This window comes from Sparus aurata, chromosome 13, assembly GCF_900880675.1.
Source record: "Sparus aurata chromosome 13, fSpaAur1.1, whole genome shotgun sequence".
Taxonomy (NCBI): domain Eukaryota; kingdom Metazoa; phylum Chordata; class Actinopteri; order Spariformes; family Sparidae; genus Sparus; species Sparus aurata.
In genome coordinates, this window is record NC_044199.1 from 1,107,010 (window position 1) to 1,124,962 (window position 17,953).

The 17,953-nt window shown below is 40.1% G+C and overlaps 1 protein-coding gene across 2 annotated transcripts in view; it reads left to right on the forward strand.

The window, feature by feature from the left end:
- The window catches only part of dpysl3 (dihydropyrimidinase like 3), a 43,745-nt gene extending 26,895 nt beyond the window's left edge, over positions 1 to 16,850 (forward strand). The window contains exons 10-14 of one of the 2 annotated variants that reach the window (XM_030437298.1): positions 550 to 691; positions 1,723 to 1,893; positions 7,140 to 7,319; positions 9,086 to 9,257; positions 15,068 to 16,850. In XM_030437298.1, coding sequence (XP_030293158.1) covers positions 550 to 691; positions 1,723 to 1,893; positions 7,140 to 7,319; positions 9,086 to 9,257; positions 15,068 to 15,162 — 760 coding nt within the window. In that variant the 3' untranslated portion in view covers positions 15,163 to 16,850. The remainder of the gene's footprint in view (positions 1 to 549; positions 692 to 1,722; positions 1,894 to 7,139; positions 7,320 to 9,085; positions 9,258 to 15,067) is intronic. The other variant, XM_030437299.1, reaches the window with a different exon arrangement.
- Positions 16,851 to 17,953: the final 1,103 nt, after the last annotated feature.

Here is a 17,953-nt window from a genome sequence, read left to right on the forward strand (position 1 = left end):
CTTGCTCAAGGACCCTTTGCGGTTCCCTCTCTTTGTTTTCCCCTCTCCCCTCTGTAACGTTAGGTTCATGAAGTTCATTTCTCCTCAATCTCCAGTCCGCAGTCAAAATTAAAGTACATAAACACCAATGGAGGTCACCTTCATGGATTACTGCTGTCCCTGCATCTGACTCTCTCCTCCATGGCCCTCCTCACACAACACTTGGCAAAAGTCTTTTGTTTTGTTAAGATGGAGAGCACCCCTCAAGGCAGAAAAACATATTATGCAGTTAAATGAATGCATGAAACTGGAGTCGTAGTTTTTTGAGTTGCATATGATAAATCCTGGCATTCATCATCTGGCAAGTGAGTTTGAGCTTCACAAGGAAACTTGTACTGGAAGAAAAATCAATGGCCAAAGGACAGTAATATTACAATAGGGATAGTAAAAATGAAAGAATATAATAAAACGGTAAGATTGTGATTGAAGAACTTTCTAGTGTACAAAGATTTGTGCTGATATATTTCCATCTTAATATCTCTATTAACTCTGTATTGCTCTGTCCTCCAGTGGAGACCTGAGTGTGACTGGCAGTGCTCACTGTACCTTCAGTGTGTCCCAGAAGGCCATCGGCAAAGACGACTTCACTCAGATCCCAGAAGGTGTCAACGGGGTGGAGGAGAGGATGTCCCTCATCTGGGATAAGGCTGTGGTGAGGACTACTTAGGTTTATATTTTTCTTTCTCCTTTTTTAAGCTCCAGAAGAAGGAGAACAGAAAGTAGACAAATAAAGTGAGAGATTCAGTCTAGTTTGTTATTTTCATCTTGATTCAGTCGCTCTTTACCCTTTTCCCCTGAGGAAAATCATTATTTTTTTTAAGCTTTGTTTTAAAACCAGTCATATTGAGTCTCTGTGCTGTTTGCTGCTCGGCTGTCAAATCCACATCTCTCTCATCTCTGTGGTTTCTATTTTTATATTCTATTTTTATAAGGACATTCTTGTACTTACTACTATACTACTTTTCCAGACATTTCTCTCGTCAGCTATCAGTCCTTCTTCACTCCAGATTAATTTCACGGTCTCTGCCTTTAACTTTTCCTTTTGTATCTCCACATCTGTCCTTTCTTTCACCCTTGGATATAGCACACTACCCTCATTTTTTCCCCTTCCTTCTCATTCGTTATCACAAGCATCAGTGTGCTGCTAGCAGACACAGAGCATGCAGGTCTGTGCAGCTGTGGAGTGCTGAGATGCCTGTAAAAATGTAGATAGGCTCTTAAAAGTTACTTAAAATCCAAACTTGAAATGTACGTGCCCTTTTGAGATGCTAGTAGGCAATATTTACATTTTGTACAGAACCAGGGTAGCTATTTTCATCCCCTGTTTCTAGCCTTTATGGTAAGCTGAGCAAATCACCTCTTGACAGACACAAATAATGCGCAGACATGAAAATCATTTCGATTAAGTATCTAACTCTTGACAAGAGACCAAAAATAAGAGATTCCTTAATCTTCGCAGTATCTGATATCAGGGCATTTCAAATTGACATTTTTATCAATGGGATTTGCAATGCACACCACAAGACAACACAATAAATATCAATATAATCCAGTTAGAGTTATGTACAGTATTTCCATATATATCATATTTTCCATGCAAGGTAAAAGGAGTACCAGTCACCTTTTTTAAAAAAAAAAAAAAGAGAGTTTACTATCTCTTGTTTTTTCTTGTTTCCCTCCCAGACTACAGGAAAGATGGATGAGAACATGTTCGTGGCAGTCACCAGCACCAATGCAGCCAAGATCTTGAACCTGTACCCTCGTAAGGGTCGGATTGCCGTGGGCTCTGATGCCGACCTTGTCATCTGGGACACAGACTCCATCCGCACCATCACTGCCAAGACACACAACTCGGTACGAACAGCGCTCACTGGTCAAATTTCAGTTCGATTCAGCGCACACATCTTAAAGCAACTGAAACTAAAATTTTTTTACACCTTTAATCCTATTTGGTTAGATAATGTCGTTGTTGTTACACCAATCCATCTATTCTGTTGTGCAGAAATATAATTGGCTTAATATAAGAGCTGCTTTGAAAAAGAGAGATGGAGATATTTAATAATGACATATAATGGCCTGATTTTTAGAGAGAGTAAAACAGAATATGAGATAAGTGTCTAAATCTGTGTGTGCATGTGTGCAAGAGACAGTGCGATAAAGAGAGAGGGAGAGTGAGAGAGAGAGGGAAAGCACATTTTTGAGCAGCTTCCAGAGAGCTCTTAGTTCCTCTGAGCGGAAATGAAGTCTCAGTGGATGTCCGCCACTAATACAGCTTGCACTGCACCCGCCAAATGACCAGCTTTCAATGTAAAGTTGAGCTAAACTAAATCCAGAAATCCTTAAATATGGATGATTCAGATGTAACACTCTGTCAGTGATGCAAACATTTTCCAAAATGTCCTGTTTGGTCCAATTACAGAGAATCTATGTGCTGTATAATCAAGAGGTATGTCCTTCTTCTGTATCATTTTCACTTGAATGATTCACTCAGAATGTTTTCATGATTGGACGACCATTGTGGGTTCAAAAGAATTATGCAACACTAGATACTAATTCTTCAGATTCTTTCATAAACCACAGAGAGTTGGAACATCTGTGTACATTGCTTGTAGGGAAAACAGCTAAACTCAGACAGCTTCACTCAGAATACATTGGATTTCATGGGAAACATTTTAACATTCATTCTGAATCGGAATAGAAAAGAGTGATGTGGTCACCATTTACTTTGTAGTCCACTTCGTTTACCCAGATTATGTTGCAATTTAGGGCCTAGCGATTTAAGGCCCTGATCATGGATCACAGCCTGAAGACAACACAATTGTTATATATTAAAATTCAGAAAACATTTTTTTGACCCGGCTGCAATTCAAAGGCTAACTCTCAAGTCTTTTAAACACCAAAAGCACACTTTAACACAACACACAAACCGATGGATGCAGCGTTAGACCAGCAACTACCATGTTCTCCAATGTAGGTCACTGAGTCTGGTGGCTTTCAACAGAGCAATACATCAGCTTCAAAAAGGATCTCAATCTTTAACAAGAAGGTTTAGCTCCTTAAGGGTCCTTCCAATACTGTGTTGTCTGACACATAGTATCTAAGCATGTGAGTGGCAAAAACAAGCATTTTTTTTTTGTGGACGTACTTTGACGGGCTCAGATGCCTTCAAAGATTACATTGCACCCTTTGCAGCCTGTTCTGCTGCAGACAGCCAAGGCAATCCACTGGACAAATTCCCAAACCTTTTGCCTCTTTAATTCAACCTGTTACGACCAGGGCCTAGGGGAAACCCTGGTGCAACAAGAGTTTGAGACTCCCCTCTTTCCGTCCCCCAAGCACCACCAGCAGCAAAGCGTTTTTACATAGTTTTATTCAAAACAAAGCTGGTACACAATCACATGCTGGCAGTCTCGGACAGCAGAGGAGAGCCCACAGGAACTGGAGAGGAGCTGGCCCTTAAACCCTTGTCTTCCAGGTAGGAACCAATCAGCTCCCAGGGACAACGTACAATCACAGACACACCTGCAACCAATCTCACACACAGACACACACACACACTCATACTCTCACTCACTCAGGTAAAGAGGGTTATTCAGGGAGGGGAAAGCACAGAAATGTTTATATAACCAGGGGACGAGTTCATGCAATATGGTGTTGAGCAAGTCTGCTCCCCCTTAAAAATCAATCTACATAAAAGCAACACTCCTGTACAGGACCCAAAACCTTGTTAGTGGGTGCCACTCCCACAAACAAAATGGCCACCACCATGAGGAGAGAACACAAAAAATAAATACACCAACTGTGGTACACACACCAAAAATAGCAACAGGTGGAGTGCAACAGCCAACGCACAAAAGGTGTCACTGTGTAGCCACTACTACACACAAATGTTGCCAGCTTACACCTAAGCTGCAACCACAAGTGACCCAACAAAAGTGAACTGCTACTACCACACCCAAAATGGACACTTTGTGATCTCAAACCACACGTTACTATATAATGGATAGTGCAACAGAAAGAGACAAAGTGACTGGACAAACTGGGAAGCCATACCCACCACTCTGATCTGGGGAGTGATGCCATCCCAATCACACCAATTAAGCTGTTTAGCTCAGTGGGTAGAGCAGCGTCCCATGTACAGAGGCTTTGTCCTCGCTGCAGTGGACCTGGGTTTGACTCCAGGCCTGGGGCCCTTTGCTGCGTGTCACTCCCCCTCTCTCATCCTGTTTCCTGTCATATCTTCAGGTGTCCTGTCAATAAAGCCAAAGGCCAAAAAAGTATTTAAAGAAAAGGGCCCTACTCACACATTTTACATGAACTGTGTGTACAGTATAGCATATCTGGCACATGTGAGAAATGATCTACCATTACACAGGTATTAGAGGATCTCAAACAGACCGGTCGGCGGCAGAGGAAGTGTCCACACAGGAAATTAAGGCTTGTATAGAAATACAGAGTGAGGGGAGAATTTACAATGTATAAAACTTGTCCTCCGGCTGTAATTGTAACACATATTGTGGGAGCCATATACCCCCCAAATATATAAACATGCCACAAAATGCCATATTTATTGCTGCCTGTTCCAGTATGACAGTGTACTGTAGTTCTTGGTGTGGTTTGTCCAAGTGGTGTCGCGGTACCCCAGCAGAAACTGTTGAGAGACAGCAGTGTGTCTCTATGTCAGGGCTGGCCAAAGAGGGGACCAAGGGCAAAAGTTGGCCTACCGTAAGGTTCAATAGGGCCACCAGATGTATCTCACAAAAAATGTTTAAAAAATTATGAAAAAAATAATAATGATTGAATCACTGTTTATGCTGTTTTATTTTTTGTCAGGCTTTTGTAGGATCGTTACCTATTGGTTTATTATCTCAGCACATAACAAGCGACTAACTGTGCATAAAGTCAGTAAGTCAAAGTTGCCCCTGTAGCCTTCTGTACAATTTTGCATCTTAAAAGTACAGCACAGTACATACTTGCTTTTGGCTTTTCAGTTTTGGACCATATGTATATATGTATTAAAAAGTGAAGACAGATGATAGATTTTAGTAGAATTTGCCTACTTGCAGCAGACTCTGTCTCCAAATGGAGAAATGGAAGGAGAAAGAGAGACCTGGACTAATAATATGCCTTTTCCAAATGTGGAGTACATCCACTGAGGATCCGCGGGTTCTTACATAATGATGTCACCCTTTCATTTCCTGCCGATCGTCCTTCCAGATAAAATATAACAGAAGAGAGCAGAAGCCTTGAGCACGGAAACTCCCACTTTCCAATAAATCTACCTTAATGGACAGTCTGACGGCAGGCCAAACAGCAGCGCCCCTGTTTACCAGCACACTTTGTTGAGGAATGCCGTCCCCAGTAGAGTAAATATGACTTAGACTGTGCAGCGTCTTAGTTTGTTATCTGTGAGCCCACATCTGGTCTGGATTGCTTGTTGTTGTCAACGTAAAAACACTTTGATGCACATAGACAAGAACAGGCAGCAACACACACTCTTGAGACACACTCTGCTTAGTGATGACATCATGTTTGGCATGCAGTAGATCTGAGTTATGTCCTGTTCTGGCCTGAATTTGGACGGCAGCAGAAAACAGGGCCGTGTGCAGAGGAAATCAGCAACAATGGAATGAGGGGAGGGGACCATCACAGATCACAAACATGGAGAGAAAAGAAAAGTTGGCACATGGTGGAACTGGAGGTGGACGAAGAGGGCGAAAGGTTGAAAAAAAGCGAGAGATTACATAAATCAAGCAAGAATGAGTGAAGGGGTGAAAAACAGATATTGAAAGAGGAGTAAATGAATGAAGGAGTGAACAGCTGGAGAGAAAAACGTAAAGAGAGTGAGAAGAAGAGAAAGACAGCAGCTGGATGATGGCAGCTGTTTGTACATGCCAGACAGACAAGAGTAAGAAACAAGGTGATGAATGATAAAGGGAGGGAGAGTGTGGAGGAGTGCCTTTGCTCCTTTTCCCTTCATCCATTCTCCCACAGCTCCCCCTGTTGTTGTCTTCCTCTCCTCTTACATCTCTTCATCGGCCTTTTGAGAGAGGTTCAGAGGGGGTTAACTTTTGTTTTTGTCTTCACTCAGTATTCAATTTGATTGAGCAAATATGATTTGATTTAATTTTCCAAATCAAAAGCCCCATGACAAATGAATTGAAAACGCCACTCTGTCAATTTGTACTATCGGTGAGGATATTTGTTTGAACCTCTGCTCATCATTTGTACATTGGATTTGCTCCCTTTTGTTCCTCACTCTGTTTATTTTATCCACCCTTACAAACATTTCTATGAGTCATGAGATGGGTCTAAAATGTCAGGCTTGTTTAGCGGGATGCTGTATGGAGGTCTTAACATGATATAATGTTTTCTGTGGTGCAGTGTAACCCAGAACTGTACTTAGGCAGACATTTTAGGTACTTTTTACTCCACTACATTTGCCTGACAGCTTCAGTAACTCTCTGCTTTTCAGTCTACAATTTCCTTCCTTTGTAATAAACTGAAGGATGAAGTGTTCTGTTATGGGTTGAGAACATACTTCTTAACCAGATAAACTATCCTCTGGAAAAGTTTACTTTTTAGACGTATGTGGTACTCACAGGACAGCCACGCTCCAAACACACGATGATCTTATAGAATATGATGTTTTGCAGTTGATGAATCGACCCAACAGAATATAACACAGCAGAAATGAGAATTAGACAAAGACATCACATGAATAGTGAAACACTGACATGGAACATTTTACTGCAGGACTCGTACTTTTGATAATTTAAGTAGATTCAGCTGACAATGCTTGCATACTTAAGTAGTTAAGGTCTTGATTGCAGGACTATTACTTGGAATAGATTATCTTTACAGTGTGATATTTATACTTTTACTTAAGATAAAGGATCCAATTAATTATTCCACAACTGGATGTTTGTATGCCTCCACACCAGCAACAACTGTGGCCAGATCAATTTTGTTTGTGGGTTGTCTGTCTCATTCCTGTGACAAGAATGACTTTATTCAAATTTGGTACAAATGTCCTCCGTGAGTCAGGATGAACTGTTTAATTTTCTGAAGTATCCAATCATTTTATATTTGTGTTTCAGACTGCTGAGTACAACGTGTTTGAGGGCATGGAGCTGCGTGGAGCCCCACTCGTGGTGATCTGCCAGGGGAAGATCATCCTGGAAGATGGAAACCTGCATGTGACCTCCGGTGTGGGACGCTTCATTCCCTGCTCTGCCTTCCCTGACTTTGCCTACAAGCGTGTTAAAGCCAGGAAGCAGGTAAATACAGGTGTTACACAACAATTATTGTGTTAAGGCAGATGTCTTATCTTTAAACAGTATGTCATGTTTAGTTTAGTTTGTTTTTTTGAAACAGACCTTAGTACGGTTTATTTTAAGTTTCATGCTGACATAGGAAATTTTTACTACAAAATTAAGTTGAACTGCTAAATAGATGCAGACAATCCATCCAGGAACAGAAGGTTGTTTCTAATACATTCTAATACAAAAAGAAATATGAATAACACAATGGCAGAAAAACAAGATTTGTCGTTTAGATATCCACCCAGTGACACACTTATTAAGAATAATGTAGGTGGAGGGTAGTGGTCAAGCAGTGGTGGTCTAGCAGTTTTTTGATTGTATCCAGGAGTTGTGGGAGTCTGGCTGAAATGGAAGCTGCAATGGGGAGAGAAAGGAGGTCGGAGGCATTGAAGTGGGATGTGGGGGAGATATAGTCAGTCTGACATCAGCCTCCAAGGTTCAGCCACAGGGCGCTCCATGCAGTGAGGGTGGTCGAGGCTTCGTCATCTTGGTTTTGAAAAAGGATGCAGCAGGTTTGGATTCGAATAACTTTCCAGAGAGACCTCAGAAATACAGCAAAGGGGTTCCAAAAGATACCCAAATTGACAATTTACCGTAGTCTCACAAGGCTGATCTGATTCTAAAAGCCACTCAGGACGGTTGATACTTTATCTGGAAAGACCTTCACAGACTCAAATGTCAACAGGAGACAAAAAAATCTGAATGTTACAGTATAAAATCTATAGCTTCCAAATGATGTCCTTATTAGTGCATAATTAGTGCTCCCTCTGTAGATATACAATATAAAAGATAGTATATAGTATTATTTCTACAAATAGATCCTTCAAACCCCTACATACTGGACATTTAAGTGTTAAACCAAAATAATGGTGTTGCTTGTTGTAAAGTAAACAAATCTGCATCTTCAGAACCATTTAAATAGATTGAATTGATTGCTGTGAGACACAGCAGCTATAACCTCTAGAAAAAGAGGTTGCTGCTAACTTAATAACAAGCATACAATCGTATATATTTGGGAATTTGAATGCAGATATTCATTGCACTCATATTCTTGTTCACCACATATGCCTCTATGAGCTAGCTGTACTTCATCAGAAAGAAAACCTAATCAAAGTGGATATACTGCTGTCTCCTCCAATCTATAAAGAGATGAGCACATTTAAGCTTTTGATTTATAAGAATGTGAACTCGTAGCAGACCCTGCTGTCTGCTCACTTGCCGTCTTACTTGTGGGCCAAAAATCTCATTGTCCAACCATTTCCTAATTTGCAGCTGGCTGGTGATGAGAAAATGGAGCTGTAGTAACAGTGTGCTGTTTATCTTGGTAGCAGTCGCTGTTATGCTTTCTTCATTCACAGATGTCTCTTTTTTTTACTCTTCCCAGATTCCACTGAGTCACGCCACTGACAGACACACACAGACAGACAGACAATGGCTTCTTCACTACTAGCATAAAGTTTCAACTTGCTTTGAAAACATACAAACACTCGATGATTTCTGCTCCAATCTGCTTACTTCTGTTTGTGTGTCTCTGATTGTGTAAATCTGGTGCTGGTTCTTGGCAGGAAAATGCGTCTCTGGAAAATACATATGTAATTCAAACACCAACAGTTGCACAAACAACTGTATAATGCTAAACAGGTGGAGGTGGAGCTGGTTACATTTATTTCTCTCTCCACCACCTCTGTCTCCATCCTGACTTCTGCTTCTTTGTCCTGTAGCTGGCTGTCCTGAGGGCAGTACCCAGAGGAATGTACGATGGTCCGGTGTCTGAATTCTCCATGTCCCGTGGCGGTACCCCCTCGGCCTCTGCACGTACCTCTCCCACCAAACAGCCCGTCAGAAACCTGCACCAGTCTGGATTTAGTCTAGCAGGTAACCCTGCACCCTGCGGTGAGCCCAGCTTCTTATTACAACCCCCACCCTTCTATTACGCAGTCCTTCGTTTCATCTGTTTTTGGTCTGTATGTAGAAACATCGAAGTATTGCGCATGTGCATCTGTCGATCTAAACGCCCCAGCCCTTTAATCTCAACACTTGATGCTGTGAAGGACAACAGTCATGCTTCATGAATGATGCATTCACAGCCCATGTCGTTAAGCATCAAGTCTGTGAAGAGTAATCCAATGATCTCTCATCATCCTGTTTCATACATCATGATGAGCGCAGTCATTTATCTGCAGTATATCATGCTTCTTCATAAAAGTGTTTAAACACAGTCTGTGTAATATTTTGTCTGTTTGTGCATGTCATTAAGCTGGCTTACTTTGCTCACTTGAGTTTTAATAAACCACACATTGAATGGCATTAAGTTAAACGTTGTCACATCAGTTAAAGTTGTCCGTTTGCTCTTGTGTGGTCTGACATGAACACTACCCCAAATTAAAACCATAAAAACTGCACTTTTTTTTTTTGTCGATGAATCAGAATTAAAGACATAAGTGAAGGCCTTTTGTGTATCACTGTATTGTGCACATTTGACTGTGCAAATGCTTTCTCTTATCCGGCCTCCTGCATTTGTTTTTATACATGGATGCGGAAACTAGGGCTGCTGAGGGGGCCTAGAATGAGGCATAATAAAAACCATTAAAAGCTAAAACCATGGGATTTAGACTGGGGCATTCACAGATTTCTTTATTTGGCCACTGCATCCACTGTCATTTAGCTTTTCTTTAAATCAGATGATGGACGTGACAATTAGCAGCAGAGTTGCAGCAAAGAGTCACATTACACTAAAAGATTTGAAGACCATGGACAGTTGACTTTTTCCACATTTTCCGACGCTTTGTCCAATTTCACGCTTACTAATTATAGTGCTGCAAGTAGTGGTACAGCTTTTAAGTTCTGCAACATGTGATCTTGACCCAATGCCTACCAAACTATTCAAAGATGTTTTCAGCTGTTTGCTAGATGATGTCCTTGAAATAGTCAATTCATCCCTTTCTACTGGAATCTTCCCCATAGGTCTTAAACAAGCCATTGTAACAACATTGTTGAAAAAGAGCAAATTGATCCATGTGTTTTTCAGAACTACAGACCAATTTCTAACCTCCCATTCTTGGGCAAAATTCTTGAAAAGGTTGTATACCAACAATTGCATGCATATCTGTCAAAAAACAATCTGTTTGATATATACCAGTCTGGTTTTAGAGTAAAACACAGTACTGAAACTGCACTGGTCAAAGTTGTTAATGATCTTAAAATTAACTCAGACAACCGAAAAGTTTCTATTCTGGTGCTTCTTGACCTCAGTGCAGCATTTGACACAGTAGACCATACAATTCTCCTTCATCGACTAGAACACTGTTTAGGTATTAGAGGAACCATTCTTAACTGGTTTTCATCATATTTAACTGGTAGATGCTTCACTGTTTCCATTGGCAACTTTAAATCTGATAAAGTGGACATTCCTTACGGAGTCCCTCAAGGGTCAATTCTCGGTCCACTACTGTTTAATTTGTACATGCTCCCGCTTGGTTCTATCATTCAACAATACAAAATTTCATATCATTCCTATGCTGATGTCACACAGTTATACATATCTGTCCCTTCAAACGACCATAGCCCAGTAAATGAACTCATCCAATGCAGTACTGATATTAAACAATGGATGGCTGAAATTTTTTTACAACTAAATGAGAACAAAACAGAGATCCTTTTAGTGGGTCCCAAGGCTTTGAGGCACCAGATTCACCCTTTATTAATCCCACTGCCTGTAAAACCTGGTGAACATGTTAATAACTTAGGTGTGATTCTAGATCCTGATCTTAGCTTTCATAAGCACATATCTAATATCTCCAAGACTGCCTTTTATCATCTAAGGATTATTTCTAAAGTTAGACCCTTCCTGTCACCATCAGATGCTGAAAAACTGGTTTATGCTTTTATTTCTAATAGACTTGACTACTGTAATGCACTTTTTGCTGGACTGTTAAAACAGGTCTTAAATAAACTACAGTTTATTCAGAATGCTGCAGCCAGAATATTGACAAAAACCAAAAGGTTTGAGCACATCACTCCTATTTTAACTTCTCTTCACTGGCTCCCAGTTAAACAAAGAATTGATTTTAAAATACTTCTAATTGTTTTAAAATCCATTAATGGTCTAGCTCCCCCATATACTGCTGACATGCTCACTGAATACACACCAGACAGATCCCTTAGGTCATCAAATAAAGGTCTCCTTAATAAACCTAGGATAAATTCTAAATCAGCTTATGGTGCCTTCAGTCATTATGGTCCCACTCTCTGGAACTCTCTACCACATGAACTAAGGTCTGCTACTACTGTGTCATCTTTTAAAAGCAATCTCAAGACATATCTTTTTTCACAAGCTTTTAGCTAGTTTTAAAGAATGTATTTATTTTTTTAATGTTCATACATGTTTTTTGTTCTTGACTGATCTTTCAAATTGTTATGCTTTTATCTTGAAGCACATTGAGTCTACGCATGCCGTATGAAATGTGCTACATAAATAAAGTTGACTTGACTTGACTTGACTGACAAGATGATGGCGAATGATTTGTTGTAGCAGCGAAAAGAAAAATCGCCTATTTGGCGTTATTTTGGATTTTGGACGTGTGCAGCCTGTCGCCTGCAGCTCTTCATGCTACATAGTCATAGATAAAATTACTCCCTGGCATATTTAAAATTGATCCACTGCCAACAAATGCAAAAAATGACTATTGTTTTGCCCTGTAGACACATAGCAGTAACGATAGCGGTAAGTGCTAGTGCATAGCATTTCCTGTGACTAGCCTACTTTAAAATAGAAGTCAGCTTGTGTTTCACCAGTTCAATGCTGGCGCAGCAGTAGGAAATGTTCAGTTTGCATTAGCAGTACATTAACACAGCACTCTACAGATAGTGTCTTTCCTTGTAAAAAGCTGGTGTACCAGGTAGTAACAGTGTCCATGCGATCTGAAATCATGAAGCCTAAAGTTGCTCTTCAGTTCCGTGGTTTATCAATGAAGCTTATAAACTACACAGCTGAGTGGAGTCTCTGGTAACGGTGACAAACAGTCTCCTCTACGAAACATCTGTATCCTCGTTAACCTATGAGGCTGTTTGTCCTTGGCATCAACAAGTGTCTTTGGCCTGTCAGTTCACACCTGGCATTAGGCCTCTAGACACGCATCTCGAGTGACCACTTGTGATCAGATCTCACTTCCCTGCTCTATATCAAATAAACTTTGCTGGGACAAACTAACGCAATGCTTTCTACACAAAAAAAGAGAGCACAGAATGTATAACACGTGCCGATTTCACAAGAAGGCCCAGAGAATCAAGAATTTGTCATAGACAGCCTTTCAAAATATTTCTAAAATTTCTCCTGATGAGAATTATTAAATTGAGTTCCTTTTTTAAGGGAGTCTCTGCTACTGTGCAAAACATTCTCAAATTGTTGTAAATTGTTGTTAATAATTGTTAGATCAAAGTTTTTCTTGTCATTCTAATTGATAGGAAAAAAAACATAAAAAACACAAAGAATGTCATGCACCATTTACAATGACATCATTATTTAGACTGACCCATCAGTCCCCCCCCCATCCCAACCTCCTGCATCCAATTAATATAAAGTATATGAAACATTTGTTTTGCACCCATCAACATCTTATTGGCTTAATCTTTCTAGCTCCTGACTCATGTCTAAAATGTGACACGGGACACTCTGACCTCTAACTGCAGCCTCTCTGCAACATTTATTTCCACCTTTGCACTTGTAAGTCACGCTAGATATGAATATTGGCTCGTAGCCTAAACCATACAGCGTGCAAGATTTCAGTGCAGGCATCTGGACATGGTCTATTAAGAAAGCCTATCTAATGTGAGGGATCACAACGCCCTGTATTCACATTTAACAACTGTTCCATTATGCTGAGCTGCTAAGTGACAGCCTGATTTTTGCCCCTATGTAAGGTCAGCATTGGATTATCTCAGATTTAGAAAACCAATGTGAGAAATTGATTTTGTCAGCTGGTAAAATAATGAACCAGATCAGTCAGTGTTTCCACTGTTTTATAATCAAACAGAGCAACCATAGCTGTTACTATAGCTACTAGTCATTCTGCCCTTGCCGACAGACTAAATGTGACCATGTGTGTGTGACCTTATATCAGGAATAGCTACCCTCTCTAACTCAGCATGGTGTTGGCTGTCTCTGTAAATTCATGTTGTATTTTTTTAGCAGTGGTTAACTCAGAAAAGTGTTGAACAACTTATCTTTACAAGCGCAGCTGATGTGCGATACCTCATCGATGAAAAAAGAAGCTGACCTCCGCTGGAAAGAATTTCCATATTTGAGAACATGATTTTAGAGGGAGTGAGGCTACTCCTTGTTTCCCAGGCTTTGTAATAGCTGTGTGTGTGTTTAAGTGTGTAAGTATTCTTGTGTGAGTCACTCGTATCTATTTTAGTTTTTCCACAGTCGCCACCTGCAGAGTTAATTTACTCGCCTGGAAGGAGATGCAAAGGATTGTTTGCTTAGAAACAGTGCATCATACTCTGACATCATGTTATTTTCCATTCATATATGCAGTGATAATGTGTTGCAGCCCTGGCTCATCCTTTTGAAATGCATTATGTCAAACTTTAGCTGCTTTTGTTAACATTTTGGCAGCAAAATGTGCCCTCCCCTGTCATCTCAGTGACACATACTGTAAATCACAGTCAATAATGATGTGTCTTGAAAAACCTCTGGTGCCTGGAAAGTAATAATGTGTGTGCACACAGAATTTTAGTGCTATGACGGTATAAAAGCTATTCTGAGGGGAGTGCGTTTTAAAATATTGACAAATGATGCTCGTTTCCAGAGGAGAGCGAAAGGAGTCAATGTTTAGTGTCTGTGTAGTTATACAGGTCTGTTAAGATGGATCCTTTTTATTGTGCTAATTGAATAATTTAACATATATTTTAGATAATACCATTATAGCTGAGGACATTTTTAAATAGAGCCAGACTGATACTTGATATGGTGTTGGTTGGTGCCATTGCAAACATCTGAGAGTAAAAAATTCCAATATCAATATATTGGCTGAAATACACACATTTTTAAATGATCCCTAAAATGTGGTTATCAAACACTTGTGTCAAATAAACGCTGTGCAACCAAGGCAGGGCATTTTACAGTTGAACCAGTGCTTTAATTGGCCAGGACTTTTTCTTACTCCTTTTTCTCCATATCACGCAGGGGAGTGTGAAAACCTCTTCCCCGCAGATTATCACACAAGTCTACAGTCGTCTTGACTTAATTGTTGCACAAGAAGCAACATCCTGCTTATCCAGGAACACATGAAAGGATCTACGTATAAGTCATAAGGTGTAATGATCAGCTCTATGTGTAGGACAAATAAACAAAGAGCAGAGGAGAACGATTGAGCAGTGCGGATAAAGTTTAGTGATTCAATTAACATGAATTACCCCAAGCATATTTTTTGGCAAAATAATCTTTTAAAAGTATGGTATCATATCGGTGAATATTGGACAACATATAGGCAGATACTGATTTATCTGTGATTGGCCCAAATCAGCCAATAATATAGACTAACTGATATATCGGTTGGGTTTAACATGAATTTAACATGAATACAATCTACAGTCTTTTAAATGTCTCCCTTTAAATTCAAATTCAAAAAGCTTTTTCCCCTCTTCTTTATGTGCTCTTTTATCATGTAACTCACTCCACCTTTCTCTCTCTCTTGCAGGTCCCCCCACCCCAGATGACATCCCCATCAGGCCTGCTGGCCGCCGTATCGTAGTGCCTCCCGGTGGCCGTTCCAACATCACATCCCTCAGTTAAACAGCAGGAGGACGAGGGGACGCATCCACGAAAGGAGAGGGCAGCCAGAGTGCAGGATTGAGGGGGGAGGGATAGAGGGAGGGAAAGGGGAAGGGTGTGGGAGGGTGGGAGGAGGAGATGCATAGGACCATAATTAGTTAAAAGTTAAAAGAGCAAAACACTGAATCCTCATGCCTTACCTGTCACAATGCTACCTTGCTCAGATGAGACCTGTATCCCTTTTCCTTTCCTACTAAAGAAAAAGACACCGCCAAAGCACGATTCACATTAGCCGTCTTAGCCTCACTCCTTCTCAGTCTGTAATACACCACAAATACAGTGAAAAGTTCTTCACCTGTTGTTTTGGTTAAGGGAATTATCACCACATCAAGAAATAAAGAAATAAAACAAACTATGTTCCTAAAGGAAAAGAGATACGGCTTTGCTCAGAATGATGCTATGGTTCTCTCATCCTGTTTGGCTTTCAACGTCACCCCGTTTTCAGTAGTCTGCTTTATAACACTATATCCCACATTAGCCATGTAATATCATGCAGTACCATTGGTTAGCTCTAGGTGGCATTTTATGTACGGTAAATGTAATGTAGCTTTGTGAATGATGTTGTTGCAGCCTGTTTGGGTTCACTGGACCAAGTAAAATGTATTTATCAAATCTCAGAGACGGGAGCACTGCCGGACGTGGAGCTGCATGGGCCACACTAACACAGGTGACGTGATCCACAATCCTCTGAGCCTCCCCCCTCTGAGGAGCTTGATAAATATCATCCCCATGATGTATTGACCGCACAATTATTGGTGTTAATAAAAGGAAGATAGAAGCACCTGCTTTAGAAAAGAAAAGATTTTGTGAAGAAAAAATACATATTTTAAAGTTTTTAATATTCTTTGTCCCCAAAAATGTTTATGTCAGTTTTTTATTTCCTGCACTCAATCATAGCTCTTTCAGAAATTAACATTGTGAGAATCCGTCCTTTGCATTTGCTTCTAGCTTATTGCCTGCTCCTGGCATCCTGAGGTCATCTTGAGAAGGAGGAAAAAACATAGAAACACGATTAAACTGCCCCTTGTAGCTCAACCTCAACTTGTTTTGGAGTTGAGGGCAAAGATAAATAAAAAACATAAAAACAGATGCAATGATATGACTAAGTAACAACAACCTGCTTTCAGATAACAGTACTTTACTTCTGGCTTTACTTTTTCATTGTTGACAAACTGAGCTCTCACTTTGAGGACAAGAGGATCAAGTGCAGTCCTCGAACGCAATCCCGACCAATAAATCAACATCAGCCTAAGAATAAAGGTGGGTCCAATTCAATTAAACACTTTGGATCTGATTGTGCTTGGGGTCTTAAGAGCTTTTTTAAACATCTCTGCTGTTTTCTGACAAGGCAGGGGGTTTTGGTGAGGCTTTTCTTTTATCGCTGTCCCGCTGTGAGGGAGGGAGTGAGGGAGGGGAGCGAGGAAGGGAAGGAGATGGCGATTTTTATTTAGCAGTGGTGTGGCAGACTCTGATGAGGCAGGCACAAGTGGTGTTTTGTTGTATTTATGTTAGTTTGACGACCTTTGTTAATTGTTTTTATGTTATTTCTTTTTTACTGTTGTATCAAAAACCCAGAGATGGCAGGTCAAAAATAAGGTGTGTTGTGGAGGTATGATTTGTTTCCTGAATAAACATGAGTTGCAACTGAATGTTTGAAATCCCTTTTTTTAATATTATTCAAGAAGAATCTCAACATGAGAAATCGAGGTTTATGTTAATAGTCTTTATTAAAGAATAGAATGTCTTTTAAAGAATGAGATTTAAAGTTACAGGCTTCATTTGATCTTACAACTTAAGAAGGCCTCAAGTTATGTTTATACGACAATATATTGTAAATTATGATCAAATACTCCCTGTTTCATGAGCTACCCTTTTTTATATTTGCATGTGTGTTAGTATTACATTTACATTTAAAATAAATAAATAAAAAATGAGTAAAAACAAAATAGGGGTGCAGATATAATTTGCCTATATAGCATGCATATACAATGTCTCCTTTTTTAAAGATTTTTTCCTGGCATAGACACCTTTATTAAGCAGTAGACAGAGGAAATACAGGAGAGAGAGGGGGATGTGACATGCAGCAAAGGACCTCTGGCCGGAATCGAACCAGGGTCAGCTGCATATATGGCATGCGCTTTAACAACTCGACCACCTGCGCACTCCTACACAATGTCTTCTTCATGTTTTATCCAAGCAGATGAACTTCACACATCAAATCTCTCCTCTGAATAAGTATTTTTTTCATAAACTAGAATTGCTTAAAACCAAAGAGCACCATAAGTCTGTATCAAAACCTTTTCTGTGTGTTTATATGCCTGACTTACCACTTTAGTGAGCACTATACCTCTCTTTTGATACAGTATACAGCCTATTAATTTAAACAGTGGCTCACTACAGTAAATCAGTATATATAGAATACACTACAGTGTAAAAAATACTATGTCCTGAGTAGCATTGAAATATACCCAAGGTACGATAAACTAAAAGTAGTTACTACATAGAATGGCCAATTTCATTTGATTATGTAGCGAAATATTGATTACTTTGATGCAGCTGGTAAAGGTGGAGGTTGTTTTACTAGGCCTGCTTATACTGAGGCCCGTTAGTGAGACTAAGAGTGCACCACATGGGGGCTTTTTTCACGTAGTGGGGGTTCATCATCCGCGATGGCCGAGCAGTTTAAATAGAGGTAACTTTGAATTTCCTCAGTGTGCATGGGCTCAGCCTTCGCGTGTAGGCGGGAACAAGT